Source organism: Apteryx mantelli, chromosome 3, assembly GCF_036417845.1.
Source record: "Apteryx mantelli isolate bAptMan1 chromosome 3, bAptMan1.hap1, whole genome shotgun sequence".
Classification (NCBI taxonomy): Eukaryota; Metazoa; Chordata; class Aves; order Apterygiformes; family Apterygidae; genus Apteryx; species Apteryx mantelli.
In genome coordinates this window covers 12837917-12850516 of record NC_089980.1, presented here as the reverse complement: position 1 = coordinate 12850516, position 12600 = coordinate 12837917, and the positions used below count along the sequence as shown (strand labels likewise).

Genomic DNA, 12600 nt, shown 5'->3' with positions numbered 1-12600 from the left:
TACTTTGGTTCAAAAAAGGGGTATCACAAATTCAGGGAAGAAAAATTTACCAACTGTTATTAAATATGGAGATATGACTTCTGGCTCAGGAAGCCCCTCAATCAGAGGCCAGAAGAGTGTTCTAGGAAATGTTACTACATGCTTGCCCTAAAAGACAGTCAGAGACAGAAAAAAGAGCTGCATGCACATTTAGTTTGAACCACTGTGCTCCTACTACAGAATCAGAGACAACATTGATGGTCTTTTGTGAACAAATAAGAATCCTTTAAGTGAAGGATACATCAGCTGGGATCTTTCTTCAGTTAGCTTTTTCAGTTAACCCCTGAAGTTAGCTGCAATATGTGACTAAAATATATCAGTGTTCCAGTGGTTATCTCAATATTTCTTGAGTGTCATGCAAAGCTGTTTCATCAAGTGACATTTTAAACATACACACACAAAAAAAAACCATGCTCTGTTTTAACTTCCCAAACCCCACGAACATTTGAGAAGTCAGAAACTACCTCTTTCTGCCTCTTTACAGATTATGAACACCCTAAGGTAAAGTGTTTTCATGAGTATTTGGCATCAATCAGAGCTGAACCAGTTTATTTTAGCCCCTCCAAGTCACTGTGTCCCAGGGAAAGGAGATAAGAAGAGGTATTCTGAGTTCCTACTCTATGTTTTTAAATCAACCATTCACATAAACTAGCCTGGAGAACAAAACCAGAGGCAAGTGTTGCAGAGGGGTTCCTTTTTCCTCAGCTACACTGAATCCAGTAAGATACAACTCCTTTTACTTATTTATCAGTATGGCCCCCAGATCCTCCCTTCTATTTTGGTGAAAGGAAATAGCTTTCCTTTACGGATATACAAACAGAGACAGAAGAGAGACTAGGCCTGATGTTGAAAATTCTTCCCCAATGGCAGCCACTGATAAAAAAAGTGACGGATCAATAGAAAAACGTTTACAGTTTTTCAGCCATTTGTGACTTCAGCATGAGACAGTGTTGAAAACGATGAGGTATTGTAGGAATGAAAAGAGATCCATGGCCACTCAGCATAGCAGGTAAGGTGCCTTCATAAGCCCTCAGGAATGTCTGTTTTGTGAAGCTGGGGAGTCTAGTGACTGCTGGGATGGAAAGAGGCTGGAGCATCAGCTGGAAGAACTGTTATCCGAGGAGGATCCATACAACTTTGAACAGAAGGAAAACAATTCAGGAGAGACTTATGAAAAACATTCTCATCATTGGTCTTACACACACACAGAGCAATAAATGGATGTAGCCCTGAGAAGCCCTTAGGGAGGCAGGACAAGGGGTGGCCTAAAACAATAGTGTTGCAGTGAAGATCGCAGGCTTGACCAAAGATCTAAGCTGTGCACAAGGCTGAGAGTGACTGACCTAAAACTTAAATGTGTCATTAGACTACAATAAAGCAGAGACATTAGCTTCCCTTCCCATGTTCACCTTGAAAGGTTTCCACTGTGGATCTCGTACAGCAGCACTGTATGGATTCTAGAGACCTTCTCCTTGCCAGGAATTCAATTCAGTGCAGTAGTTTGCTACTTGGAAGTAGCAGCATGAGTAGTAGATGAGATTTCTTGATGACCATATCTGTGCCGCCATCTACTTCCTGCAACACAGCTGACAGTTCTTGTTCATATGTTTCAGGGCTGCCTGGTGGATCTGTTCTGTGGTCAGTGCGCAAATTTCCATTTCAAACACTGGAAACTCCCACAGAATCACTTGTTTGTGTAACTTCACAGAACCCTAACTATGTAACACTTATTTTAAAGTTAACATGCTCAATCTGTTGCTTTATCATTAAAAATGCTCTTATCAAGCATGATCTTTCCCCATCCTTTATGTGAGACAGAAGTTCAAATACTGTAAATGACCACTGTCATTTGTGCACCCTCTGCACGTGCAAAAGCTACTGGTACAGCACGTACAAAGACAGTTAGCAGTGTCTAGATTCAGTTCTCACACCAAACAAATCCAGAACAGATGTAAGAGTACAGAAGTAATAGCAGGCTCTGAGAAATTCTAATGACCAAAGAAAAATGGCATTTCCATATAAAACAAAGATTTTAATGAAAATATTCGATTACTAAATCCCCATTCATCCCCTGTATATTTAAATATAGGGCTTTCCTTTCTCTTTGGGGAAAGGAGAAAGTGAAAGTAAAAAGGACAGTACAAAGAATTTTTAAGGTGTTTCTATACTCAGGAAAAAAAAAAACAACCAACCTTTTTCCCCCCTCTAAGGAAGAAAAGGGAAGAAAGGTATCGGCAGACTTGGTTCCCTGGCAAATCAGCTTACAAATAAATCAGTGGTGCATGACTGGTTAGGAATGAAAGGATAAGCAGATAAGTTAGACAGAAAGACAGCTAGCTCCTAGAAAGGACTGCAGAAGTGCCACAAGGGGCACGGACTGTTTTCCCCTGGGCTGCCCTTTCCTTTAAGATATCCTGGGTTTTGTGTGCACACATGTGTTTTTTAACACTCAGAAAAAGGAAAGGGAGAGGGTCTATCTCCTTCCCACTATCATATTGCAGTCAAAAGACTGCCTGCAAAGATGCCAGCAACAGCCATTCAATTTTTCATTTTGAATATATCATTAACTTCTAAGAGGAGGCACACGCTACTCAGCAGCCCTGTTACTGGAACAACCAAGGATGTTTTTGCCCATTGAACACAAAAGGTAAATGACTGGCAAATAAAGTAAAACATTAAAGATAGAACAGGGGAAGCAAAGGCAACCCTGACAGCTAAAACTTTCAGCGAAGTCACCCTCCCCCCACCTCCCTTTTTTTGTATTTAGCTTTCACAGTGATTCAAGACAAATACATTTCAAAGGTATAAATTCCACAGCAAAATTTCAAACTTTTCTACGGCTCCAGTTGTGCATGTTCCAGCTGTGTTCATCAGAAAGTTATCTTCATACTTCCTCTATAAGAAGAGAGCCTATGCTTGTCTGATTGCTTAAACAAAGTAATTTTCAGAATCTGGTTGGATTTTGTCTGTAGTAAATACTCCACCTGTGAGTTTTCATGGAGAACATTTCATATTCTCACATCAGGAGACAGAACAAGATGCAGCTGATTAAACAGTAAAATAATAAAACAAATGCTTATCACGTTTTCATTTGATACCATTCCCTCTTAATTTTACATCAGGAAATTGATGCAATAGAAGAGAAAACAAGAGGAAATGCAGACCACCCAACCCCACGCAGCAGTTATGTTCCCACTGCATTCATTAGTGAAAGGTGGTCCAGAAGACTCGTGCAACAAGAAAGAATCCAACTTTGTACTGGATCCACTACTGTTGTTTGCATCATCCAAATATGTTGCGATAATGGTTCCTAATAGTCACAAGGTCCCACCTCTCCCTCCATACTCAGCACACCTGGCCTTAAGGCCAGTTTATTTAGCAAAGACTGCTTGCTGTGAGCTACTATCAGATATCATACCATTTAGGTCTGTACGCTTCTTGGTGACCACATCAGTAGGGAGAAATGTACTGCTGTCCTCAAAGTCCCAGACAGAGTTAGCACATTCCTGATAAAACATCCTACTAGGAAAGAAAGTGAAGTCATGGTATCACATCAGCAAGTAAACTGGCTAAGGAAGCCTTCTGCCTAACAGCTACCTACCTAATCCATCTGACAATTCAAACTGCAGGATGAAGTCCTCAGTTGCTGGAAACATCCTTAAGGAGAACAGCAGTAATGCTGCATTTCCATGCCTATTCAAGTAGAAAAACAAAACAAGATAACGTGGCCTGGTGATTTTAGGCACCTTGAGAAAGACTAAGGTGCAAGGTCACAGATCCACCTAGAAATCATGTCACTTTTCTTTTTAAGAAACCCTACTCAAAATGAATAACTGTATCTTCATGTAAATTAAAGGCCTGAAATCTTTAGTTTTATGTTAAAAGCCTCTCAAACACAGACACAAAAAACCTTAAGATTTGCACAGACTGTGGATTACTTTGGGGGAGCAGGGAATGGGCACACAAACACTCCCCCTTCCCAACACACACACACACACACACACACACACACACACAAAACAGAAGTGTCAATCCTCAAGGATTCAAGGTTGTACTATTTTGGCAACAGTCTAGTCCCAGCTGCATCTTATACCTTCAAAACCATACTTCCCAGCTCTGAGTTACTACAATGAAAATCTCAGTCTGCATGTATTTCCAGGTATTTTGTCATTAATGTAAAAGGAGGCAATTCATTAATATAAAGATTTGTTTTAAAGCATTTAAGGAATCTTTGCAAGCAAGCTATCACCTCTAGTATCAGCTGGAAAACAATGTTAAAAATCTTTTGTTAAATACACAGATGAGCAATCTACACACTTAGAAATGAAGACTAACTACAAGTTCATCAATACAAAGTTTATATAGAATTCCAGTACAAATACTCATAGTATAAATTTGCAACACTTTCATATAAAAAGACAATCCTGTATAACATTTCAGTGAAGACAGCCTATAGAACAAGTGCTATCCAGCACGGGTCTAGCCTATACAGAGTATTCCAAGACTCATACCTTGAGAACAGGAGATTTGAAGGCCGCATTTATGCCCTCTTTAAAAGCCACATATTGGATTTTTTGAATGACTTCAGCATTCACACTCAGAGCCATCAGAGGCTGATTTTCAAAGTGGTATGCATCCCATTTTAAATTTAGATCGGTTCTCAAAAACTTTTAGTCATTTTTGACATATAGCTCTAGTTTATAAGCCTTACAGTTAACAGCCCTATACTTAATCAAAACATTCTGAACAGTGCCAGCAGCAGCTTCTCCAAGGACATTTTGTCAAAACTGAGATTGCAAAAGCAAGTTCCACTTTTGAAAACGAATCATAACAGAGGACAGGGACAGACAGATAACTCAGATTGCACAAAAGGTACGTACTGACATTTTTGGAAACACACCAAATTTAATATTGTTGTGTTCACCTAATTAGATCACCTAATTAATCACCTATTCTCACATGATTCATTTAAGATGTGGGGTTTTTTTTGGGGGGGGGGGGAGGGGGAAGTGATTCTGGAGGACAAGCTGACTCTCACTTTTATGGCATAGGCAGTGGTCTTTCTGTTAAAGAGAAATTTAGCCTTTAAGACATTTAATTACTACTTAAGCCAGACAAAATATTCTTCAAAGTTGAATATCTCCCATATTTTGCTACAATATTCTTCCTATTAATATTAAACCAAAGTTGGAGATACTAATGGTTGCACAGCACTTACTCTTCTAAAGCCTTAAGTACAATTTAGTGAATTCTGTAGTCAGATACTCCCAATACACAAGATCAGTCAGACCCAAGTTAACTTTAATATTCCCCATTTTATGCATGAAAATACAGGAGCGATGACATACATATTACATTGTTTGAGAAACCTTAGAAGTCTAGTACTGCTCACTGTGAGATTCACAAGAGATCTATGAAGAGGTGAACTGCTGCCATTTACTACATGCTTTTGTAATCTGTACATCAGATACAAAGTTAGCTCTATTACGATGGGAAATGCTTAATATTTTCATTTTAAATAATCCAAACTTAACAGTGACATTCAAGAAAATGACACAGAAGAACTGTGAGCAGAGACTCCAAAGAGTCATCACACATAGCATCTTCTAATCCTTCTCATAGCATCTCAAAACAACCTGCATCTTGCATAACAAGAAGGGCAAATTGCTAATTTTTAATTTAAAGCCACTGTCATGAAATCCAACTCTTGGAAGAGCACAACATCCTTTGTCTAAGCATTCAAAAAAGCCCAAATGCCTGATCTTGAGCTCTGAAAACAGGCAACTTGACTTTTTAAACATTTAACATTATACGCTGTTGGGCATATGAATGTATAACATAATGTGAATGTATAAAGCACTGTGAGGTATAAGGATGTTCTTTACCTTTTAAAAAACCTCTTTAAACAGCTAGAGAGGTTTTAGAGGACTGGCTTCATGCTATTACAAAAGTGGAAATAAATTGAATCAAAACTGAATATTGACACGTTCCACCTTACACACTTTTCTGGAGTATCACAAGACCCCATGCAGTATAAAATATCCTCTTTGGTATACAACCAAAGTCATCACCGCCCTCAGTCTGTGCTGGATACAGTCCTCCATATTTTTCAGAACCTGGTAGTTTTAGATCCATGACTGAGGGGATATGTCAGGTTTTATCCTACATGAGTGCAAGTAATCGAAGATACATGCCTGGCTCCTGCATGTCTCACGTAGCTTAGTTAAAGTCTTGTTTTCCTTTCAGAATTTTATGAAACAATGAAAAAAGCAAATACATCAGGGAAACAGCAAAACTATACTCCAAGGTGTGCACAATGTTTCCCTCCAGTGTGGAGCAGCCAGGTTTTCTTGAATTTTTGCAAATACATGCTTAGTTTTCCTTTGTTAAAAAAAACAAACAAAAACAAAACAACCTGCTGCCTACCTCAATGGCTGCAGAGTCCCACTGTTCATAAGCTTCTAGAATCGCTCACTTACAGGGGACTACACCCAGGTAACACAAGACAAGCTGTTTTCATTAGAGTGCAATGTGCATATATTATCAACTGTATCCTTTCACAGTTGTAAAAACATAGTTACAAATCTCCATTACTCTAGAATGAAATTAAACTTCAGGACTGAGAACACTCCTTAAAGAATATTCATATTCAACATATGCAGTGTAATTTTTTCTTTACACAGCTGTAACAGACAAATGCAAAGTTTGCACCATATAGTTCCAAGACATAATATGCAACAGGACACAGACAGGAAAATGCAAGTTTCCCTAGTAAATAAGCTCTTTATGAGCATTTAAACAATTTAAAACAAACTGGCCCTATTAGTCAGGCAGGAAACTTTTTTTTTTTTCCACTTGTAACTTGTCTCTTCTAATAAAAAAAATATGATTTCATCTCCAATTACTCTTTATTCTTGGAGAACAAGATGAAGTTCATGCTTACTAGCAAAGTTATGCAATATAAAAGTCACCATTAAGACACATCTTATTCACATGAACACACACTGACAAAGCAGAAACATACAGGATTTCACTGTAGGTATTCTTTACCTTAAAGGGATGTGGTTATAAACAACAACAAGAAGCCTTTAATGTTAACCAATTCAACCAAAGGAGGGAAATACTGATATCTTTAATGACTTGGAGGGAAATACTGGTATCTTTAATGACATCACCTTCTAACCATGCCTACTGCTGTCTGACAAGCTATTTTCACTTTATGCAGTTCAACAGATACATGTTTAAGTAGATAAAAGTAGCATAACCAAAAGCTTCTCCCTTCTTACTACCCCTACCCCTCCCATTTCCTAACAGGCCGATTCTAATGGCAGAAAGGAAAACACAAAGGCACAAAACCTTAAGTGCCTTTTCAGTTAATATTATTAAAGCAGTTCAAGTTCTGCCAAAACTATTCTGAGCTAGAAATAACAGAACTGCACTGCATATGACTAGCTTGTATTGGCAAGAAATACACAACTTACTGGCTGCAAAATGAATACTTCTTGCTACAATCTCTTAAAGACAGACAAAAAAAGTCATGCTTTGGCAAAAGTCCCCCCCACGCACTAAAATGACTTCCATTAAACCTCTGAGGTTCAAACATATTTTAAGCATCTAGCTGCCACTCTTTCTTGGCCTGAGGTTTTCAATGATTCAAACTCCTTGGGATTAAAACAACAACAACAACAACCCACCCAGCTAACAAGCTGAATTTACCAAATTTTTTTGTTTTGAATGCTTTCTGAATTACCAAAAACTGAAAAATTTTGGAGCCACACTAATCAGAGCACAAAGCTCACTCTTATGATATACTTTCAAAACAAACACTGGAGGAAAAAAAACCCAACCAAACAAACATAAAGGTGCTTCAGTTGAAAGTGATAAAAATAAACCATCATGCACAAAGGTGTTTTTTTTTTTTTTTTCTTTTTAAATAGAAGACTAGTAAGGCGTCTTCTTTCACTACTGTACCACGTTTGATGCTTCTCTGGCATTTGGAAAAAATAAGCATTCTGACAGAAAAGTCACAGCTAAACTAGAGTTAGAAATCCTGGCCTTGTTTAAGTCAATATTTACAAAGGATTACAAGCACAGATGACCATGTCGTAGCAACTGGACTGAGAGTTGGTTACATCTCCTTTCTCTTAAGACATCTTCAAACAGATAAAATATACTCATTTTGATTGTCATGGCAGAAGTTATATACACAGCATGTGTGCTTATAAAATGAAGTCAATGAGTAAGTATTAGCAAAAAAGAAAAAAAAAAAAGCCTGCTGACAGAGCAGCAGAGATTCTGCGTAAACGCAAGTGACAAGTCAAGTGTAAGCTTCAGCTTCAGACCCAGGTTCTGATACTTCTTTGGTCCAAGTGTACAAAATACGCCACCAAAACAACTATAGTCCATTATCAGCCACCCGACTTTTACGCTGTCTTACTGAGCTTTCAATCTCTGAATCAGCTAAAGGTTGTTCACTTAAGTCTTCTGTTTCTTCTTCTTCCTCTGATTCTTTAGCAAGTGCCAAATCTTCTTCCAAGTCATCAGCACTTGAATTTGCTGCATCTTCTCCATCTGAGAGGTCCTTTACCTCTGCAGTCTCCTCTACATCATCTGCTGAAAGCTCTGCAGCCTCCTCTGGTTCTTCTAATGCTGCATTCTCCACATTCTCCTTTTCAATCACTTCTTCTAAACAAAATAAGAGTTGCAAATACTAAGGTCACACTGAATCTCAAAATAACATGTCTTTTAAAGTTACATCACTAGGTAGGTATTCTGAAGTATTCATGATTATTGTTGAAAAGCTCCGTATAGCATTATTTTCCTTATTTTCCCATTGTTTCAGGTAGATCTTCAATAGTATTTCTCCATTTTCATTTGTTTTTCTCGGTTATCAAAGAATTTTGCTTTCATTTTGTTCTACCAGGTTACAAAATAAAGATAGATCAATTTTACTTGACTCTTTGAAGGGGTATCATTATCAAACAAATCGGTGAGAAAGCAGTAAGATACTGGTAGGCTTTGTCAGTTAATATCTGCTTTCAAGTCAACCAGCTGCACATGTATGCAATGGGTTTTGGTTTTTCTCCTTACAGTGATGAATAGCTAAGAAGCTGAAGATGACAATTTTGCATACTTAAGAATTTTAGATTTGGCCAATGTCTTACTGGCAAGCGTCACAGATGCATCTTATTTTCAAACCAAAACATAGCACACGTACTGAACTACAAAATCAATTTTTAAATTAAAGGTAAGTTTTGCTTCCACTTGATAGCACAACCATGCCACAAGGTGTTCTGGAAACTAACACACATCTTGTGTTTATAAGAGACTAAGTAAATAAGACACTATTTGTGTGCAAATTTTTGCCTCCCATACATAGAGGGAACAGAACATTATTCCAAAACTGTCTTGCTGAGGATCAGGAAGGCACATCTCCTTCACATGGGAAGGACAATATGGAAACAGACCCCCACATATGTTTCCCCGTGTTACTTCCTTTAAAGCTTAGGAAATAACAAATATTTCAGAGGGAAGTATGGTTTTATATGGTTAAGGAAAAAAAAAAAAAAGACACACATACACACCCCAAACCTCTAATCACCTAGGATACGTAGTTTTTTTAAAAATTCTCATGAACCTGGAGCTAGAAAGCCTTTGGTTCTATTCTTTCCCCACACAAAGATCACATAGGGACTCTCAAAGGCTCAGTACTGCAACCCCGTCTAATCTACAGCTAGTGATACAACACAGCTGAAGTCTGCCCACCTGGCACTCGCACAGATACAGAATTTTTATAGTTACTTTTATTATACTAGTTTATTATATCTCGCAGACTCTAGATTCATTTGATTCCTTCTACCTCCTTCATCCCTCAACCACAAGTTAGAGAACTATATAGATCCAGAACGTTGCATCTCCCAGTGCAACATACAGAGGATGGTTTAGGATGTGGAAATGTCCAGCCAAAGCAGATTCTTTGTGTATTTAAATAATATATCTAGTGGATAAGCAGCTGCACAAAATACACAAAACCCAGCATCTTTCTTCAAAAGACTTCCTTATTTTGAACGCATTTAGCCTCTTTACAATTATGGAAGCTGGAACAAAGTAATAAATTTTTGTCTGATGGAAGGCTGCTTTACTATCCTCCAGGTAGAAGGTTTGATATTAAAAATACTTTAGAGTTTGACATATTAATCCTTTTCACAGTGTGACTAAAATGAATATCTTGATTATTGGTTCACAAATAAATTCTTGACAGTTTATTGCTCTCCCTCCCACAAGTGCACATTTAAAACACACAGTATCTCACCCACTTAAAATTCTTACCAGATGTTTCAACTCTGTATCTTGACTTGGATGGGCAAAGGCAGTCTGAAATCAAAACCAGTATCTGAGTAAAGGGAAAAAAAAAAATTATTAACAAATATGCATTTCATCCCAGCAGTGCCTGCACTATCAGGATTTGTACCATAGGTATAAGTTTAGTTAGCAAGCTGGTGATGAGAAGAAAGAAATACTGTGACTTGGGTTAATTCATCACTGTGCATTTTTCAGTTTTATCCCCCCCCTCCCATACAAGAGGAGTAGTTTTAATAAAAAAGCATGTTAAAAAGAGATAAAGAATCTAACAATCTAGACTAACTAGCCATTAAGTGAAGTACACACTAGAACAAGGCACCAGTTGATTATAAACTATTCATGACACCTCGTACTGATGATTTAATACATACTGAGACTCACAAGCTTGTAGCAACTGTTGTTAAGGATATATTTATGAGAGCATTAGAGCATTTCAGCATTAGAGAGCTAAATTGCTGAATCAGAAAACTCAGATTTTATCATATGAAGAACAGCAAACTTGTAGCTCAAGCACTACTCCTCTGCTGTGCTATGGCATTTGGCTACCAGCAGAGAACAGGCTGGTAACCAAACACGCAAATGGAGTAAGAGGCAAGTGACCCGGGCCACTTCGGCTGATGTCGCGATTGCTGTGTGACCTGAGCTGTGCACATGCAGTCCAGTCCCAACCTGTGGGATCATCATGAAGCTACTGTCATCCCCTTTCTTACGAACCTCCCAAATGCTCACTCGGTTGTGCCTAACGTTGCTAAAGACAGCATGAAGACTGTTAGTATTCCGGTATGCAGCTCCTAAAGCTAGGAAGCTTACACAGGTCAAAGAGCAAGGAACATTAACCTCCTTTAAAGTAAGGAAAGTACTCCAACTTAAGAACTGCACAGTTTTCAGAGAGCATCTCACAAACAGAACTATGGATTATTTTCTTCCTCCAGTGAACATGTTCCCTTGTCACATGCTGTAGCCAAGGATCTACCAATGACTGACAGCATAAGATTCCCATTGTGTCCTCTGTGTGTATTTAACAACCCAACTCTGGGTAAAACAACTTTAGTACTAAATGCACTAAATTGACATATTAAAACTGAGAGCTATTAAGACTCTCCATTATTGTATACTCTACTGGAAGTTATGAGAAGGTGAAATAAGTAGACCAGACAAAACACTCAACCTGACCCTAAAGGGCAGCAAAAACTCTAAACAAAGCTAGCTCCTAAAGGACAAGGGAGGACAGGAATAAGGAAGAGATTTATACTTTAATGAAGAGGATTTGGCCAAGAATGACAAGTTCCATCAACTTTTGATTTGCATCTTTTTAAAAAGGTTCTTCTACAAGAGCATCTAGAACAGAATGAAAAGGACTAACATTTCTCTTGTTGCCATTCTAGCCACTGAATAACTGCCAAAAATTATCAGTCTCCTCTTCCTTCCCTCCCCCATACAAAACCCATAAACAAGGCAGGCAGAAAACAGCACACTGACACAGCAAACAAGCAGGGGCTTTGGGAAGACATGGTATGAAAAAACTTTGCAGAAAGCTGGCTTCTTATCCAGTTGAAGGCAAAATGTTGAGTAGACAACACCCTCCCTCTTTAATCCTGAACTGGAGAGTAGGCAAAACCTAGTAATTAATTACAAAGTAATTTTCCAAGAGTTAAGATTTGCTAATGCTAGAGTCCAAATTGATTTGCATTTCCAATACAGAGCCAAGTTTTGAGTCTAGCCCAACATGCCAGTGGGCCAGGTGCTCAGTTACCATTGTTCAAATATCACTTCAGGAAAACATAATGGTGATTCAATACACTTACAAGGAAGAGCTGAAGCATCTAAAAATTTGCAGAAAAATTTAAAGCATTCTCCAGAGAAGAACAAAAACAAAACAAAACTATCATCCTTCCCCTGCAGTCTCAGGAAAAAAGATCTTTCTAAAATTAATCCAGATTTCCACTGACAAGAACACAGTATCCGCATATAATCTAACAAGTCTTTCCAGTCACCTTCTAAAATTCAGATCCTCATTGACCAAAGGAATAGTTTAGTTTGTTAAACTTTTGTTAAACTAAGTTTAGCAAAAGTGATCTCATGATTCATGTGTATTATGGAAAGCTTTCCCTAACACCAGCTCACAACAAGGACAGTTATGATTGTCTTCGGCCAGCCATGAAAACGATGGAGACGCATCTGTTCTAACATCCAGGATAT

At 38.2% G+C, this 12600-nt stretch overlaps 2 protein-coding genes across 2 annotated transcripts in view; both read right to left on the bottom strand.

Moving 5' to 3' along the window:
* The window catches only part of HAO1 (hydroxyacid oxidase 1), a 39576-nt gene extending 35855 nt beyond the window's left edge, over positions 1-3721 (bottom strand). Inside the window, exons 1-2 of the mRNA XM_013949804.2 lie at positions 3641-3721; positions 3458-3558 (exon numbers count right to left, since the gene is read on the bottom strand). The gene's annotated coding sequence lies outside the window, so the exon portion shown is untranslated. The remainder of the gene's footprint in view (positions 1-3457; positions 3559-3640) is intronic.
* A 659-nt stretch (positions 3722-4380) lies between these two features.
* Positions 4381-12600, bottom strand: part of TMX4 (thioredoxin related transmembrane protein 4) — a 29038-nt gene continuing 20818 nt past the window's right edge. The window contains exons 7-8 of the mRNA XM_067292709.1: positions 10369-10432; positions 4381-8724 (exon numbers count right to left, since the gene is read on the bottom strand). Coding sequence (XP_067148810.1) covers positions 8435-8724; positions 10369-10432 — 354 coding nt within the window. The 3' untranslated portion in view covers positions 4381-8434. The remainder of the gene's footprint in view (positions 8725-10368; positions 10433-12600) is intronic.